The sequence below is a fragment of the Cydia fagiglandana genome, chromosome 16, assembly GCF_963556715.1.
Source record: "Cydia fagiglandana chromosome 16, ilCydFagi1.1, whole genome shotgun sequence".
NCBI lineage: Eukaryota > Metazoa > Arthropoda > Insecta > Lepidoptera > Tortricidae > Cydia > Cydia fagiglandana.
In genome coordinates, this window is record NC_085947.1 from 7425554 (window position 1) to 7445713 (window position 20160).

Consider the following 20160-nt stretch of genomic DNA (forward strand, 5'->3'; position numbering starts at 1 on the left):
AGTTTTCTTGATTTCTATTTAAAGTTAATTGTTTTTATATAATAAAGTACCATCTCTTAAAATATCGGTACCTAATTTGTTAGCACCTTATATAAAAGCAATAAATTCCCGATCAAACTAATCTGCATAGCATTTGCAACGACAACGTGTGAACGATGAACGATGATATTTACATCGTTAATGTCAAATTTCTATGAAAATATGACGTTTATATTATAATAACACTCCCTCACTTTGTTCTGTTCAAATGGGTGCAAAGTTAGCTTAGACAGACTCTAGTATCTAACAAGGTCACGCCGATGCCACGGCGATAGCGCAGTGTCGGCAGCGGCGACGCGAAAATTTTGGCGGCGGCGGCGGCGCGAAAATTTTGATGGCGGCGGCGGCGCGCCGGCGCGGCGCTCATATTTCATATGGAAATGTTTTCTGGGGTTAATTCTTTTCATTAATTCATTCATTAACCTCGTGCTTTGAAACGGTCGCAATTTCGAACCATTTGCTACGCTCATAAATTATGAAATATTTCGCTTGTACAGCGATCAATATTAGCATGAGGACTTAACAAAAACTTTAACCTCTTGTCGCAAAGTTTTTGGTTACTCTTTGATCAAGTGCAATGAATACCGGTATTAAATACGATAACCATTACCGGTATACTGAATACCTGTTATTATTGAGGTATTAATGAATACCGGTATTTCATTATGTCAATTAGTGTAGTTTAGCGATAAAGACAAAAACGGAATGACAGCAATACCTCTAATTCGAATATAGGTATAACATTTTAACCGGTATTCGTTTGACAGTTTATATACAGGTATTTAATAAAACCGGTTATACGGTCCCTGATTTGAACAATTTTGCACCTTACTCCATTGCAATAAGGGGAAATGTATACATATATTTGTCGACTGTGGAAATGGGAAACCGTAAAGGCTTGGCCACACAACCGTAAAGGCGCGTCCACGCCGCGCGACCGCGGCACATGCTAACAGGTTACCGACGTCAAACAGACTGCGTCCCGCCGGTATCACGCCCCGCTTCTGTCGCGCCCCGCGCCGCGCGGCCCCTTGCGTCCGCGCGGCGCGTGCGCAGCGCTGCGCCGAGCCAACGCGGCGGCCCGCCGCGTCGCACAAGGTCACATCAGTAGGATCGGACGTTAGGCAGCGAGCGGTGCGCCGCGTTCCCGCGCGGCCGTGCCGCGTTCACGCGCGCGATGAGGGCGTGTTGAGAGCGTGAGGCCGGCGCGATCGGCGCGCGCCCTGTTTGACCAGGCATCGCGTCGGCATCACGCAGCGCGGACGCGGCGCTGCGTCGCGCTCTGTGTGTGGCCAAGCCTTTACGTTATGACTGTACTATCAAGCGTCTCGCGTACACATGTCAAATCTTACCACAATAGATCATTTGCAGAGGTTGAGGTAAATTCCATCAGTTTTAATAATAGCACGTGACATGACGATCATGTCATGTGGCCTTTTATGATAATTGGCGAAGTAACTAAGGAGCTCTTAGAGTATTTAGTAACTGGAAACGCCTTGGCTGTCATTTTTTGTACAAAACAGTCTGCCGATTTTTGCGTGGGAGGGGGCACGTCAAATGTATGACTGATGTACGTAACGTACAAATAGCCATGTCAGATAAACGTCAATCCATACAAAAGTTTGCACAATTGTGCAAGGTTTTTAAGCTCTTAAAGGCGACTCCAGTTATTAAATGCTCTAACTGATCTAAGGATGAGTTATTGAAAAATTTGTTACAGGAAATTGAAGTGGGCGCATGACCCATTTTATAATAAAGCTAGTATATATTTTCCTATGTTTTATGATTGGCGATGTCACGATGAGTTACAAAACGAAGTCCAATTGTGCCAATTGTCTAGGTGGAAATGGATACTCGTTTTATAGACAGTAGAGTCGTTAGAGTTGGATTTATTGTTCCATTCATCTGTCATTATTTAATTATTACTTCACAGGTATTGTATATTATACCGAAATAAACGTACCGTTCCGTCATTCGTAATTATGAGCCAATTGAGATTTTATTACCCACGCGAATGCGAGAAACGATACGTGGTTGTTTGTGTCGGTGTGTGTAAAAATGGACTTTAAACCGATTGACAATAACGTTGATAAGCATTTGTTCGTATGTTAAAAGTATCGTTAATTGCGGAATTGTAGTCCCTTTTTGACTGGAACGACACATTAATTTATATTGCCGTCTATAAAGATATCGCAGATTAGATAACGAAAACATTTTGAGATATTCAAACAGTTATAACGTTGAGTCACAGCCATAATATTTCTCATTAAACATTCTGACCTTTTAGCCGAAAACAAATTGTGCATCTTGTTAAAACGTTTATCTGATTTCGTAAGCATTCAGGCTTCTTGCTCTCACGGCAACGTGCTTTGAATGTAACAAACTAACACTGATTTCACGCGGTTGATTGAAATTTGTATAGGTTTATACTCGTAGAATCCATCGTGACTTAGCCAACAGCTATCGTATAAGAAATTACGAAGGCAATTCTCAACGATTGTTTGTTAGCGTTCGCGAGTTATATTCCAAGAAAAACGATCCTTATGTGACCTCAAACTCTGTGACAACTGTTCACAAGTGCAAGGCGAATATTTTTCCTCGCTCATATCGACCAGGGGGGGTGGGTCTAGCCGTAAGCCATATATCTATGTATGCTTGATACTAAAATTTGATTTATTTTGTACCTTTTTAGGTACATAATAGAAAAGTCTGCTAATTCACTAAAATTCCAGACATTTTCGTATTGCGGCCGCGTTCCTGATAAACGGCTAGAATTCCTGACATTTCAGGAATACCTGACATCTGGTAATCCTCCTCTCTCTCTTACTCGTCTCGTTCTTCTCCAATTCAACGAGTGTGAGTTGTGAACCGCCGGTATGAGGCTGTTACTCGCAGGGGTCGGAAACTGGTATTTGGTCCATACAAAAATACCCGTATTACATATTACGTTCTTTTCCGTTCTTTAGTTTATTATTTCATTTTTAATAGGACAATCTGATAATACAAAGTTGTTAGCTAAATACATGATCAGTCCGACGTAAAGAGCATGAAATAATTCAAAATATTGGGCTATTTCGGGGTTTAAAAAAATACCGGTTCCGAGCCTTGGTTACTCGCCTATACTCGGGCGATTGGAATCACCATAATGAAGCCTTAACAAAACCTCACAAAACTGAATAGCACCTACACAACAGCATTAGCCATTTAAAAGAATTCAAAAGGCATTGAGCCATCGTTCTAATTTGTTTAATGTATATTTGTGACGTGTTCAAGTAAAAGGCACCACATTGATGGTTGTCGATAAGGTTGATTTCAAATTGAAGCTTCATGGAAATAGCGCCTTATTAACAACCGACAATAAGTACCCTTTTTGGTTAAGCACATTAATGGCGGAGACGATTTGAGTTATTTACGCGCCGTAAATTACTTGTCCGACGATTGCTTTACACAACAATAAATTAGAATAATGCCCGGCCAATTATCGGTATGGGTGTGTAAATGTAACACGAAGTCCGTGAAAGCAGAGTTATTTATTAATTAAAGCGTTATTCATAAACGTTACTATACTCTGTATCTTTAGGTATTTAAATAAAGGTAAACAAAATCTACCTTCAAATGGCTCCTTAAGATAGTTGAGGGTAGATGAAAACAATACATGATCAAATAATGTAGGTTATTAAAGTCAGGTCGTTCAGTGACTTATCCGGGCGGTTTTGTATTTGGTTGGTTAACCAATAAAGACCTGCGCTAACCGGCGGAGCGCAACGCAGTTCACTTTAAAATTATCAATGTATTTTCTTCCCTATTTCAATTACCTTCAGGTATAAATTTAAATACTTTGAGACCGACCTCGGAGCATCACGGAGGATTGTTACTCCGCGGCATCGAGGAGCCCGCTAGAGGATACCGCGGCGGATTAATCCCTTATGATAGAGTACACGCGGCGGCATGCCCCGGCATCCCCCGGCCTGCGTCGAAGTGCTCCCTGGTGCGCCGGCCGTCAGCGCTCGGACTGGCGGGCGCTCGCGGTATCGCGGGGGATTGTACCTCGCCGGTGTGCGCTGCGCGGGGTAAATCCTCCTCGGTATTCTGCGCAGCGCTCCGCCGGTTTGCGCTGGCCTTAAGTGTTATAACTACCCGAAAATGTATAAATTGTTTGTTTACTTTTATTTAAGTACCTAAAGATACAAACTATAATAAATCGAATGGTTTGTTTCTTCTCTATCCGTCATTTTGATATTTCTGATATGTTAGCAAGAGATAAAATTTAACAGAGATTTGTTAGAGGTTGCTAAGTTTTATGAAAAAGCGGGTAAGATTCTAGAACTTGAAGTTTTTTTGTAAACACTTTTGCTGCTTCTTTTTTCGGAATAGAAAGTAAGTAAATTACTATCAATACCCATAAGTTAAGTAATTCAGTAGCTTGATGATTGAGTAACACACATTCAACCATTCATGTTCAACTCTTTATTTCCTGTTGTACAAAGGACAGACGCCCTTTTATCTCCTACATATCTGTAAAAGATCCCTTTTTAATATATTGTTAGTTAAAATTTGTAGGGTTCACTAAACTTCATTGTCTGTCCGTTTGTCAATTTTTATTTCCTACTCTAACAGCAACACTAGTTTCACTAATGGCTTGCTAACTTTATCAATGATAGTACTATTAAGGATTACCACTAAAATTATATTGGCGGCAACTTTGTTTGCCTCGCTCGGCAAACACTGCCGGCGATCCCGGCGATATTGCCGCCCGGGGCATTTCACGCTCAACTCAACTTGCTATTACCATCTCAGACGGCCCGATCCGTCCAAATCAATTTACGCTCACCTCTCTCAAAGAAAATATTAAGAGCACCTTAGGGTTTCTCTTTATTCACATTCTTTATGTCAATATACTTAAAATGTGCTTTTGAGGAACGCTTGGAAGTGCTCAAAGGCGCGTGGGTAGTGTGTTTCCATTTTAGACATGTTTCCGTCACATAACAGTATAAGTATGACCTTCTGATTCTACCAATAATGTGTGATCGCCTGATCGGAGATCATGCTTAATATTTGGTACCCTGAGAGGACTCGAGAAGAATCGTTTGATAAGGGATAGGAATCACAACTTGGGAGTGTCATACTAAACACCCAGCTTAGAAATTCCAGTATAGTGTAGTCTCTGATTTGGTATAGCTTTTACGGATCTCGAGGTATAAGTCTGGTTATAACTCTAACTTTGCGAGGCTAGTCGTCGCAGACTGAGCCGTACATATAACATCCTCATCACTCATTTTGTAATCTGCCCGTGTCACAAGTTTTTCTTGTGATTTGCTCGGCTTCGTGGGAGATAACTTTTAGGTACTTACTTTTGTGTTCTGCGCATAATGCAGTAGTTTTAATAAAAATAGAAAACTCTTTAAACTATTCAAGTGACCTAACGCAAACCTTGGCCGTGCTCCAACGAATGGCAACGAAATGTACTAAAGTTTAGCGTCATTCCACTTATCATTTAGCGTCATTGCGTCTCCTGCCTCTTAAATTCAATTAATTTATCCTGCGATAGGTACTAACGTAACTCGTAACAGTCGTAAGTAATCTATGCACTACGTAATCTGTCGCTATAAATTCTCTTCATCAGCGTATATTAATATTAATACGCGCTACTGTTCGTCACCGACTTCATCTTGTGAAACGAGCAGTAATGGACTAACACTCCCACGTAAGTGCATTGCAGGTTAGTAACTGGAAATATCCTGGGTGACTAGGTGCCTTTATTTAGGCTGTTGCCTTGGCTACAAACTTCCGTTTGGCACTGAGGAGGCTCTTGCATGAGTCTTGGCAAGTGGAGGCAATAGTGCTTACGTACTGTCACCATCAGATATATTGGGAGCGGCCAAGGTGTTCACAAATATCTTAACAAAACCGCTATTATCAACACGGGGTCAGGCATGACTGTCATTATGTCATCGGGGTTGACGGGCTTACTTTATTACTGTCATCTTTGTTATGGTAAAGTAATTATTTGATAAGTGTTTGTCAGGGAAGGTTAATAGTTTGATAACATGATAACATAGATTTTTATAAGTTTTATAACGTCGCGACTGTCACATCATGGAATTACTGTCAATATATCACCCATGTTGACAGGCCTGAACTAGCTAATCATGCATGGTTAGATATTATTGAGCGCCTTGGCCGCTCCGGTATATCTGATGGTGACTTTAGTGCCCGACCACTGTCATTTTATTGAGATGCCGTGTCTAGCTGTAAGATGGATGTGTAGGTAGCACATAAATTTAAATATGTCTCCTAAATCATTCTCCACCTACGTGCCTTGATAGACTCTTTTTCAACGGCTCACTAAGTTCGTAATTTGTTATTGCGTTGCATCGCTAATTCACTGGCAAATTGAGGAAAGATATGTAATTAGCGCCACCCGATAACAAAACACGAAGTGAATTGGCGGGGTAGGGTATGTATTATGTGCACGAAAGCATAGTTTATCCGCTCGATGCTGGCCAAAAAACCGAGAGAAGCGAGCGCGAGATCGAGGAGGCAAGGACACTGATGACCTCATCATCTCATTGTGCCTCGTGGAAGTCGTGGAGAGTGTGGTTCTGGGTTCCGGGGTTAGATACTTGTGACCAACTATGCGAGTACGACAGACATGATTCAATAATGTGATGGAAAACGATGAGAGCTATACCTACATTATTATAACATTTAAAACTTTCGCGTTTTGAACTCATGATAAAACATAATTTTTATAGAGTCTATCGCGAATTTATATTCTTACCTTCATTTTCGACGTTTCGATGCAGTTTGCACTGTAGGCCAGTGGTATGAATTCGTGATAGGCCCGAGAAATAGTACATTATTGCAGAGGCCGGGAAAGGGCAATTCGTGGATGAGTTTCGATTTTGTCGGACGACGCGAAGCGGAGTCCGACAAAGAAGACGAATCCACGAATTGCTATTCCTGCCGAGGCATATATAGTGCTTTTCTCCAAACATGCGAGGAAAGAAGCTAAAATAATTATTATTTTAGCATCAAGCATCACTCAAATCAAACCTTCACATCCAAAATGTCAAAAACAATTTCCCTCTTTAATTATTTTTTAAAAGTTAAAGTTACAAACTTATTCTGCCATTCAGTATTCGTTCATTCAATATAATTGTGCAATATAGTTGGTCAAACCAACTTTTCAGTCAGTAACAACCAGGAAAACTATACCCATCCTTTTCTTTTGGGTGCTAGTACTAAAGTTCGTTTTTTTTAGCATTAGAAAGAACTCGGCAGAAGGAAGCGTGCAGTTTTTATCAGGCTGGTTAATTGTTAATAATAATTGAATTATCTAATGTAGCATGGTCAATACATATAATTTACTTCAAATTGTTACCGCTAAAAGTGCCAGATTTAGAACCACAAGCGAACTTCTTTCTAATGCTAAAAAAAACGGACTATAGTGTAAGACAAAGATAGTATGATTCTCTTTGTCTATGTTTGAAATGAGAAAGTCCTTTGACAAACTATATAAGCTTTATGAACAACGGATGAGATTTAAAAAAAATATAAAAATAATCTTTGATTTTATTAAGCAGTATTCGCACGATCATACACGTGAAATGATAGCTGATCGGGTCGTGTAGAAGCGGCTCGCGGCAATAATAATTGGCCGTTTGCGTTTTTTATTATTAAAAAGTAAAAAACACTACAGTAATAAGTTATTACTGTAGTGTTTTTTTACTTCCCGTCCGCTAGAACAGGACAGCGATAGTTTGATGTTTTTTTTATTTAGAGTTTGACATTAACGAAGAACTTCCCGTAGTATTTTTGCTACAGTAAGGTGAACATTTCCGAAAATATTGGAGAAAATTACATTTACTTACCTATACTTTGATACGAGTACATACATTGCTGTGGTATATGTAGCAACCGAGGAGAAATTTCTTAAGTTGCGTAACTTCTATGAAGAATATTCTCTGGAACTTAAATTTAATAAACAATCTAATCGTGTCAAGACCGACGTAGACACATGCCATTTTAAATATTTTGCCTGCCCGCTTTACTGTTATGTGGCGTGTAATATTATATAATTTACGTTAAAGTTCTCATGGGAACATTCTCACAGAGAACTTTCTAAGTTTCTTTCATGTAATTTCTCTGAAATTTCCGAGAACATTTCTGCAATTTCTGCAATTTGTACATTGCTAGGTATATGCATACTGCATTTAATATTGCATACATTGTTGGAGGTGCGATGCGAAAGATGATTAGAGAATCTCAAGCTGCGTGATGTAGTTTAATAACATCATTACCGTTCAAAATGTTTAACACAATAATGTGTAGAGCCATTACACCGGCTCATTACGGCTAGAATAAAGTGCTGTAATTTGCCTGCGAAACAACAATTTTGTTCTAGCGGATAGCATGATTGCTGTGCCGTGAGATAATCTGGCCATTATCGCCTCCCGCAGATTAACTTGTGACACGGTTGACACTGGGCTTGCCGTGTTCGTGTTTAGATTACTTCGGATAACTACTGGTAATTAGTAGTGTCACAGAACTTGCACACCTCTAATTTCTTGGACGAGTGCTGTATAGTTACCTACAATAACATCAAATATGTTACGCTTTGAAGGACGCAAAAATATCTGACACTATCTTATTGAGAGCGTGCCACATAATTTTGCGGCCTTCGAAGAGTAACATGTTATTGCAGGTGACTGTACAGCACTAACGATAAGACTAAGCGTCAAAAGTATCTACTATTTTCTGAAAAAACTAAAAAGTATATATGTCTCTGTATCATGTAGAATAATATAACTGTAGATACTTTTGAATGCAACCTGTAGATATTTATTATTATATCACTATTTGGAAAAGTATTCCAGGTTGGCAGATACTTTTGGCATGTTGTGTCTGATGCTGACTGTGCAACTACTTAAGGAACAATTTGATTTGTTCCCTTAGTTATTGTTAGTCTAGTTATCTCATAAACATCCTATCACCAGTTTGCCGTTCTAGCTTCATCCGATAACTGTTTTCATACCGATCGCCGAGATAAGGCATTCCGTGTAAATCGCTGATCATTACGTTGTGCCCGTGTGCCTCTATCTATCTATAGTGGCAGCTCCCGTGCCACTTCAAGCCGTCCAATCAGCAGCAGCGTAAACTAAGCGGGCAAGGTGTTCTAAATGATCTGATCACGTTATTGTTCTTTTGAGGATAAAGTGTTAAATATGTTTGTGTGTTTTTGATTTGTGATCCGGGTGGCTTAGTATTTTTGACGTTTGTAAAATGCATCCATACCGTGGTTAACTTTTGTGGAGCAAATGTTATGTAGAGTTTTGTGGAGTGTTCAAATCATTTCTGGTCTCCAACCTCGCCCGCTTAGCTACTTTTGCTGTTGACTGCCTCTTGGTTGAAAATGTTACAATAATGACTATTTCTAACCGCGTCCTTCCATCCTATATACTCTTAACAGGGCCTTGTTTACAATCTACCATCGTCGAGGAAGACTTACCGTTCGTAAATCCTTTGTAAGCGCTTGTTTAGATTAACGGTTCTAATTAGCAATGTCACTGTGCAGTTTGATTACTCTACCGACCTGTCTCTTTAGCCACGATGTTTATACAAAGGTATAAACGGGTGCAACCCGTGCGACATAGCCATTTATTTGTGTGATTTTGCAAATAGCTCATTTAAAAAGAAATATGGCTCTCTCTGTGATCGCTCCATCACGACTGAGGATCGTGGTCATCAGTGGATGTAGATGCTCCACTAGTGTTGAGTCGCTCACTCGTGAAGCACCTCATTTGTACCGCTCATTTTGTTAATTTGTCGCAGTACTTCATACCGCAAAAATGTCTTACATCACACCTCTATTCATTTTACTCATTTACTCGCGCGCATCACAAACACCTCTTGCCACACAAATCATTCACACACTTCAAATTTCAAAAAACTCTTATCCTTTCAATTTCACTCGCGACCCTGAAAACTCATACGTTCCTCATAACCTCGCAAAAGAGTCCCTGGATCGCGCGAGGCGCTCGAGGTGGTCACCCCTCACCCGCTCGCCGACACTCGAAACTCAAATGAAGAAACGAGTAATGGACGTAATGGTCCACACTGTCAACTGCCGAACTACAAACCTTATTGCAACGACAAAAGGTCCACCGAGAAAAGCGTTGAGTTTGTACCGCTCACCGGCTCTTTGTGACATGAATACCTCAAAATGAAACAACGAATTAGAAATATCCAAAGAGGGAGTGAGACAGACACGCGCCGTACTTCAATATCGCCTCGCGTCACCACCGAAAATACGTTAAAAATTAAACACGAAAGACAACAAGCGTAAGCGCTGCAAGCTTTCATACATCTTACGCCTTTTTGATCCTAACTTACGTGTCAAAATGGCGCGATAAATCAATCTTCAAAACGAATTTCGACGTGTTGCTTCTCTGTCGCACTTGTAAATTCGTACGTAAGTGTGACAGGGAGGCAACATGACGAACTTGGTTCGCGGTACGCCCTCTGTATACCAGGCGGGCATTTACGAAGCTTGGTTAGAAACAGAAATCCTTTAAGTGACTAAAATATTATTGAAATATAATACGGTAGCGTACACAATTTATGATAATTTCAATAAGTTTCAAGTTTATTAAATAAAAAGTAAGTATAACTTGCATAGGTAAAATAAACATGTAGATGTAAATTATACCGATTTGAATTTGCAATACTTTTTATTAACATTCTTTGTAAACGTCTTCGAACTGACAAGTTATGATTGTGACATATTTATATTTATTTTGTCCGTAGTGTCCGTACTTCGTTCTAGTTCTCTAGAGCTAATTTTAGTTCTCTAATACCTAATACCTAGTAATAATTCTTATAATCATAACAAAATATGGACATAGTTTTCGCCAGTAAATATACCCGCGGATCTTCCTTGGTGCCTTTTGCATGAAAAAATGAAGTGTAAATGTAGACGGTGCGGCCGGCTCGAATGGTGCTTTGTTTATGTTTATTATCATATTGATGATATTACTGTTAAATTATAGGTGGTAAGTTAGTCACTTCTATATAATAATGATTGTGAAAATATTGAATTTGTTCTCCTTAGTTTGTTAAAAATTGTGGTAGTTTTATGGTTAATAGGTACTTATGAAATATATCACTACATATTATAAAACAAAGTCCCCCGCCGCGTCTGTCTGTTTGTGGGTTTGTTTGTATGTTCGCGATAAACTTAAAAACTACTGGACGGATTTTCATGTGGTTTTCACCTATCAGAGTGATTCTTGAGGAAGGTTTAGGTGTATAATTTGCTAACCCGTGCGACGGGTCGCTAGTGATTATTATACTTAAAATTATATCAAGTAGCAAGGAGGAGGTCTAAACAATCTAACAATAAAAAAGAGCTACATTAGAACAAGTTTCATAAAAGCAGCAAATTAAGTTAGGTACTTTATGTTCTTAGTTTGATTCTAAAATTATCTTTCTCCTAAAAGTTCTATTCTTAACCTCCAGAATTGCACTCCAATGAAATATTACTACTTATTTATTTATAAAGGAAGTGATGAATACATAAATATGTATATACATCAAATATTTTTGTTGCCGTTGGAGTTAATGGAATAGTCGACGCTGAAAACATGCTAGTACCTCACCTCATTTGAAGTAAGACATTGTAACACCTCATTTTAGAAAATGAGGTACTCATACAAACTCATTTTAAATTGATGTCCTACCCATCACTATGCTCCACACCTGGTCTTTATGATCTGCCTCCAACAGTGCCGGTTCATCGCGTCTCTGACAACCCTTTTAATTGATCGCTCCATCTTGTTGGAGATCTTCCTCGGCTTCGTTTCGTTTGGCTAACCGATAAATATGGCTAACCTCGGTTAAATTGTATATCTTCCTAACCAACGCAAATGTCAAAACAACGGATAATAAAACGATTATATTATGGACGATAGACGTTTATGGATAATGCCAATTTTAATAAACGAATGGGATCCTTGATAACATTCGGCTCGATTTGAACTTTAAGATATGTAAATTAATAGATCTAGAAACGATATGGATTAGACATGTCAGTGTCAAATGTGACGTTTCTTTCAAACAAAAACGTCACTATTGACACTGACGCATCTAATCCATATCGTTTCTAGATCTATTAATTGTATCTTAATGTACGAATAGGGTAGATTGTCTGATCTGCTACTAAAGATGACTGCGCTATGTTAATAAGAAGTGCATTTGATGCTAGGTCATTTTCCACGCGGGCAGCCCGCCAAGCTGCCTCGTAAATCTCCCGCGACCAGGCTCGCAGCGCGGTGGAGGAGGCCAATCAACCGGCCTATTGACAAACATACGGCTGGACGTAATGGAATCCACGATTTATATCGCCGGATTTTCCTATCTTTCTCGGATTTCGCATTCATCCCGGCTTTAAAACGTGTCTAATGGAAACGGATTTATTGGCAAATGTGAACATGTTTTATATCGATACAGATACAGGAGGCGTAGAGGCGTACCCTGTTTTAACACTTTGCCATGGCTTTTATTTTACTTGATGCGTGAACCACTAGCCCCACCCATTAGTTGATATTATATGCTATAACTAAAGCATAACCTTCCCTTTCCTCTACTCTACCCAACTCTAAACTTTTAGTTCCTCCAATGTGGTTAGTTGAGGTATGTATACCAGTATCAGGAAAATGTGACACTTGCCAAGCAATCTTCGGTATCGTCTTGGGTCGTCCCATTCGTTTTTCGTCAAGTTCTTAAATTAGTCCTATTCTGCTTTCGTCACCCATTCTACATTCGTCACAATCGTCGGTGGCTTTCAATGTAGAATGAGTGACGAAAGCAGAATAGGACTAAATTAAGAACTTGACGAAAAACGAATGGGACGACCCAGGACGATACCCAATCTTCGCAATCCTGACGTATGGCAACCATAGCTGCATCCTTGGTCCTCACGAAATGCAATCCGCAGTCATCTACGGCATCTCGCTCGCACTTATTGGTGCGCGTGAGAAGCAAGAAGACACGACTTAGGCTCGTATCAAAATAAGATGAAAACCATATCAAATTGTAGAATCAGAATCTGTATTCCATGTTTTATAACGAAACAGAATGTTTATTCATAGTCGTGACAACGGAATTAGTTCAAATAAATGTAACACTTTCGCAGTCGTAATTAATACGGTCCACCTGTTATCACATATTTATCGGAATAAATAATTCCTTTGTTGTTATTTGTAGGAAATAATGAGCCGGATCATTAACTGAGGTTGCAATTTAACTTAATGTCATTAAATTCACAGTAGGTATTGAAATTTTTTCTTATAAACTCGTGTTTGTATGGGCATAGCGTAGTGAGCGCGGCATGAGAGCCGTCGTAAAATAGTTACGAGGAGTTATCAAAAGGGCGCCGTAAACCCAGCGTCGACGCGCCATAAACTGCCCGCTGTAATCTCCCTGTTGCGCTGTGTTCCTGGTACCTAGTACCTAGGCGCTGTTCATAAATTACGTCATCGATTTTTGACGATTTTTGACTTCCCTCCCCCCTATAATCATTTAAAAATCATGCTTCAAATGACCCCATTTCCTCCTACTTCATGCTACCGATGTCCAGACCCCCCTCCCTAATTTGAAATGACGGAATTTATTAATAGCCCCCTAGGACGGTACTATAGTTCGTTTTTTTAGCATTAGACAGAACTTGAAAGAAGGAAAGCGATCTTGACATGTCTTTCAATTGAAAAACGCTTTTTAAAAATCAGTAACTATTACTTATGAAAGCAGAAGAATATAAATGATCGTATTGATCGTATTAGATTCATAATTGTTACATATTTGCCATAACTTATTTTTTAAATGTGTTTTTCAATTAAAAGACCCATCAAGATTGTTTACCTTATTTTTAATGCTAAAAAAACGAACAGTTCGCCATCCTTTTTCGACTGGCGAACGAGGGTGTGTTTGTGTAATTTTTGTAGCATGTCTTGCGGATTTTCGTCACAGTTTTTACAGTTTGTAGAGAAACTTATGTTATGTAATACGTATATTGTGGTTAATGCAAATAGGTGTTAACCTTTTATAAAAAGGTCTCAAAAAATACCACCCTGTAACATCATCTTTTTGTATTTTTTACTTGTACAGAATTTTTAGGATAGGACTATAGATTGGCGATGGCGATCAGGCTTGAATTGAGGATTTTTTTCAGTCTAGCCCGTTAAAGGTTATAATGGGATAATAAAACCATGTAAAAAGTTAAGGACGAAGTTAATTAACATTTGCCTACATAATTTATTTCTGTAAAAATATCTTAATTGGCACAGACAAAAACTTAGAACGATAAGCTACTTAAGAATATGTTGAAATAATTTATACAGGGTGTCCCAAGACTATGGGACATCAAGGGAAAGTACCTTAAATATCGTAGATATCGTAAAAAGGAAGACCATGAATTTTTTAACATTTGATGTGAAATTTAGCAAAATAATCAAAAGAGTGCGACTTTGTATTACAAGATACACGATTCATGGTCTTCCTTTTATTTCTGACACCATGTTATTTAGCAAAAAATAATCCTTATGATGAATCCTTTCGATCGGTATGATAAATTCGAGTCCGGGTTCGATTCCCGGTTCAACCATGTAATTATTTAAAAATCTATGAATGCAGTTTAAATTGTTTTTTAAATTAAAATAATGTCTTCTTTCAGCAAAATATCCTATCTACGAGACTACGATATTTAAGTTACTTTCCCTTGATGTCCCATAGTCTTGGGACATCCTGTATATGGCTGAATTTAATAAAAGTATAAATATTTATGTTTTAGTGCGTTGCTCAGTAAAACGTTTTATATAAGAGTATTGAATAAAATTTTACAATATAATGGCATCATCGTAAACTTAATTGCATACACACTTAAAACATCAAATTGGAAACTAAATATCTAAATAACTGTCATTTAAGTGATATTTAACTAATTAATGAATTAAACGAGATGGCGAGTCGAATTAAGGTTTAACTCGTCGAATAACTGACCTCAACATACGACAGGGTCTTTAACTTTAATACCCTATTCAATTAAATAACTAGGTCAACTCAATTAGTGTTATCTTAATATATGTTTGATGAAGTTAAGTTTTATTAAATATATAATTCCGGAGTCAGTAGCCGGTAGAGCAAAGTACGAGGTTTTTTATCAAGTAGCTACAAAGTTGTCAAATAACCTCATTGTTCATTAAGACAATATTTTTTTATAAAACTAATGTAGTTCTGAAGTTTAATAAATAAATTATTGAATACGATTCATAATTGATGATTCGCTTTGATTTACGGACAAAAAATAAATTAATACAGGATAATAGGATAGCAAATGACACAACCTATCTGCCGTTTTAATTTGGCAAACGATGTACCAAACACCTATATATATTTTTGTTTAATTATGTCATTGTTGCTGCACTCCTTTAAACACCCTGCTGCAATGAGTATTTCTTTTATATAGGTACCTACTTCTATTTACAAATCTGTGTTTCGTCGAAGTCTCTCTAAAATTATTGAAAATCCTATATATCGTGGCGTTAATTACCCACCAAAATCCCGATAAAATTATAAAAAATCCTGACATCAAAAGAAAAATATTGACTTAAATAGAGTTAGCTCTCATACAGGCAGCCTAGTGTTTAGTGACATCGTCAATTATTAGTCGTAATATTGCTTTGTGCTTTTGTATTTTACGACTATTCCTGATGATCTACTTTGAATTTTTCAACGGAATGTCATTAATATGGCTGATATTTGAAGGAAACTGCATTCGATAACTCTATACCTCTATGTGGCTGCCTAAGAAGACGATGGTCCCGGGTTCGGATCCTGGTAAGGGCATTTATTTGTATGATGATACAGATATTTGTTCCTGAGTCATGGTTGTTTTCTATGTATTTAAGTATTTATATATTATATATATCGTTGTCTGAGTACCCACAACACAAGCCTTCTTGAGCTTACCGTGGGGCTTAGTCAATTTGTGTAAAAATGTCCTTAATATTTATTTATTTATACCGGTTTAGCGTCATCTAACGTATTTAGATTAGCTTTGCTCCGTAGTACTTTATAGCACCTAACCACCTACCTGGGCTGAGCTTATCCACACTTTTTATGACTCTTTTACGGTTACGATATCCCACAAATAGTGGCTGGATTGTTAACGCTATGCTAATAATAGGTACTTACTAACACTGTTCACATTATAAACATTTGTATTTGTGACAATATTATACACTTTTGTACTAATGTTCTTAATGTTTAGGTCTTTAGTCTATCTTAAGTATCACATATGTACATAAATATAATAAGCGACTGCGACTTACTAGAGACCTACCTGAGTTTGTCTGCTTTTTACTTCTGTTTAGATTACACACGGAGTATACATTACATGGATTGGTTAAGTGGCTGCCGGTATTTATAGGATTATTATGTACTTTTGTGTAAAAGATGTTGGTTACAAAATATAAAAATATACAAAGCAGCATTGGATATAAATGTGAACCTGGCTCAACATATAGCTTTTATCTTGGGAATGATCCTCTACTAAGGAAACTTGGGGAAGGAGGGGTTAGTGTGGAATTAGAGAGAAAGGAAAGGAATAAATAAAACGCCTGTAAAACCTCATTCGTTCTGATCTTCTGATGTATGGCAGCATAGCGCCACCTAGCGTGGTCTAGGTGGATCGCCCCGAGCTTATCACACTTTTACGACTCTTTTACGATTATTGCCTCTTAGTATTGGTTATAACTTCATGTGATATGAAATTTCTATAAAGAACTAATTTAAAAGGAACATGTTTATTTAATAATTTTACTGCTTTCTGTAAACTTTAACATCAATGCCTATTGCATAGGCGTTATGGAAATAAGAATTATGCGACTTTATTTATTTAGCCTTTACGAGTATTGCGAAAAATAACTTATTGTGTAGGAGAGGACGATAAAGCCATGCGGTTAAGTGTTAGGATTGCTAGGCTTTTTTTTATTGCTTGGCTAGGGCAAAGCAGAAAAATAAAATTGTATTGCAATAGTATTACTGCTGCAGTGCATGTACGTACTTATCTGATTATGGCGAGGGTTTACAAAATGGTTTGGACAGAATTTGAAGTTGCTGTATTTTTCTATCTATATTTTGTACCTTAGTATCATGTGTGGATATATAATGACTAGCAACGCGACCATTTTTCGAGTTCATTCCCTACGTTTGAAATAAGGTAGGTACGCTATGGCATTTAAAGGTACTTAAGCGCCCTTTGGAGCATTTCATATGAAATCGTGTTTGAATTAAAAGTTCTCTGGCGTATGGAGTATTCGGGGGAGCAAGTTAGGCTTTATCACGTAACGACGACGACGTAGCCTTCGTCACGTAAAATGTTCAGCCGGCGTATTATGGATAGCTTTATCCATCTTTATCCACGTGATAAAATAACTGTCACTTTCTAACACCGTGGGAGAGAAAGTGACGGACTCCGTTTTATCACGCTATCACGTAGACAAGAACGACCATCATATCCGCACTGGTTGGGACAAGTAGTAGTTAAGTGTTGTTAACGTGCATTGTTGTTGCAGGGCTACAATGGTGTTGTCGTGTGCGGGGCGCGAGGGGGCGGGCGCGGCGAGTCGGCGCGCATGGCTGCGTCAATGAGGGAGGGCGCGCCGGCCGGCGGAGCTCGCCCCGCGCCCCACGCGACCAACTTCGAGTACGATGACAACGAGTGGGACATAGGCATCGGAGACCTCATCATTGACCTCGATGCCGACATAGAGAAAACCGACGAGGCGGGCGGCATGGCGGCCCGCGCCGAGCCGGACGCGCAGCGCACGGCGCTCAAGATGAAGATCAAGCGCACCAAGCCGGGAACCAAGAGCTCGGAGGCCAAACACGAGATCGTCAAGTCGAACGAGATGAACGGCGAGCCCAAGACCCAGGGCGCCGCCGCCGCCCCGCCCGCCGCCGCGAAGCGCGGCTCCGGCGGCCACCGGAGAGACAAGGCGCGCGACAAGCACCACCACCCGCACGACGTGAACGGCGTGGCCCGGCCCGTCGCGCCCAACGCGCCCGGGCCGCCCGCGCCGCCCGCGCCGCCCGCGCCCGCCCCGCCGCTCGCGGCGCCCGAGCCGCGCCCCTCCCCCGCGCCGCGGCTCGAGCCCAAGCCCGCCGCGCCCCCGCCCGCCCCCGCGCCCGCCGCGCCCTCCGCGCCCGCGCCCCCGCTCGCGCCCGCGCCGCCCCCGCCGCCGCCCGCGCCGGCGCCCCACACACCTCACGCGCCCCACGGGCCCACGATACCCATCAAACCCGAACCTGACGACTCGCGGCAAGAAGCCCCGAGTTCACAACCACCGGCCAAGAAAATTAAAACAGAACCCAAGGTGAGTGCCTTTTTGGTCTTTTCCTCAGTTTCCTTAGAACTGATTTAGAAGATGCCCGTTGCTGGCGCCAGACTTCCTGTCGTTTTTCGCATTAGTGGACTACGCTAGTTAGCTGTTATTGCTACTGGCAGGGGCCCATTTCTTGAACGAGAAATGTCAAGACAAGTCAAGTCATAACACAACACACTGATAATATTAGACTAATACCATTCGAAAAATGGGCCCATAGAACGATGAATGGATTGTGTGAAATAGGATATTATGAGGTGAGGAGACGAAAGACAGAGGAGAATGGAAGGGAAAAACATGTACCCCACATAACGTGGGATAAGGGCAGGGGAAAGAAGAAGAAGAAATGGGCCCTAGGACCGTCCCAGCAAGACTGACGTCAACAACTGGGGCCCATTTCTCGAACGATATTAGTCTAATATTATTAGTGTGTTGTCATGGCAACCCATTACGATTTGACAGTTCGTGGACTAATAATATTAGTCTAATGCCGTTCGAGAAATGGGCCCCTGGTTTCGCCTACGGCCATTGTTCTATACCGGCAATAAAGCTTCTATAAGAAATTTCTAACAGTCCACAGCCTCAAGTAATTTAGGGACATTATTTTTTCTTCTTCTTGGTTTGGTATACGTGGAAACAAACGATGTTTTAGATCGGATGTTTTATTGTCGGAAATAAAATCAACTATGCCAATAAACGTTTAGCAGATTATCGATTCGCAGACAAAGATACTCTGACAAAGGAACCATCTCATTGTCTGTAAACCAAAAATAGGCGAATGAATAGGGTGAACATTTTAAAAAGATATACTTATCGGATCGCGTTAGTCCTATTGTAATTTAGTAGGTTAGATACTTAGTATTTGGGTCAAAATTCAATAGCATAATCTCTAATTGGTAGTCCGTGTAATCTCGCACTAATTGCCGATTGCCCTCCTCAGGGCCGATTGTTTCGTAGTCTATTTAATTGTTCGGGTTAAGGGCTGTTTGCGCGCGTGATTGAGTGCAAACCGTGCAAACGTTGGGAGTAATCCGCGCCTGTCGGTGGCGCATAGGTTCATTAATTCACCCCAGCCTCCTCCCGCCCGCTGGGCTCCTGGTCACAATACCTACTGCACTCCGCAAATTAATGCGATTGCGGCGGCTGTGGCAAATAAGGCTACAGATGCTGCCAGACACGATAGGAAATTGCACACAGGCATGTTCAACGACTGAGAATTGTCTAAAAACCAAGGGTATTATCAATTATTATCTGTATTATCTGTGCAGCGTTGACAACGAACGTAGGTAATGACTATGAGAATCTTTCAGTAATGGGCAAAAACATGAACACATTCCCGTCTTTAACATTTCTCGACACGCTAGTGGCGGCGCGTCCATAAAAGCCGATTCCCATCGGCTGGCTTGTTTTTGGACGTTTGACCTGAGTTGTAAAGGAAATATGTAAGCCAAATTAGCCCTATGGATATGTTTGACGCGCCGCCACTGCGACACGCATCTGAATCTAACAAAGAAAGTGCAAAATACACTCCTAAAATAGTTAAAATACCATTTGCAATAAGTTCTAAAGCGCACCGAAAAAGATAAGAATTAGACTCGACCTCAAAATTAAGGAATGTGCTCGGTAGAGCACGAATGACGATAGTTGGCACACAAACGGTGCTTACGGTGGTTCACTT

The 20160-nt window shown here is 40.0% G+C and overlaps 1 protein-coding gene and 1 long non-coding RNA gene across 2 annotated transcripts in view; one reads left to right on the forward strand and one right to left on the reverse strand.

Moving 5' to 3' along the window:
• Window positions 1–20160, reverse strand: part of LOC134671882 (uncharacterized) — a 274843-nt gene that overhangs the window by 160423 nt on the left and 94260 nt on the right. The gene's annotated exons all lie outside the window — the stretch shown is intronic.
• The window catches only part of LOC134671829 (zinc finger protein 608-like), a 175881-nt gene that overhangs the window by 53660 nt on the left and 102061 nt on the right, over window positions 1–20160 (forward strand). The window contains exon 3 of the mRNA XM_063529672.1: window positions 17673–18473. Within this exon, the coding sequence (XP_063385742.1) occupies window positions 17733–18473 (741 nt within the window). The 5' untranslated portion in view covers window positions 17673–17732. The remainder of the gene's footprint in view (window positions 1–17672; window positions 18474–20160) is intronic.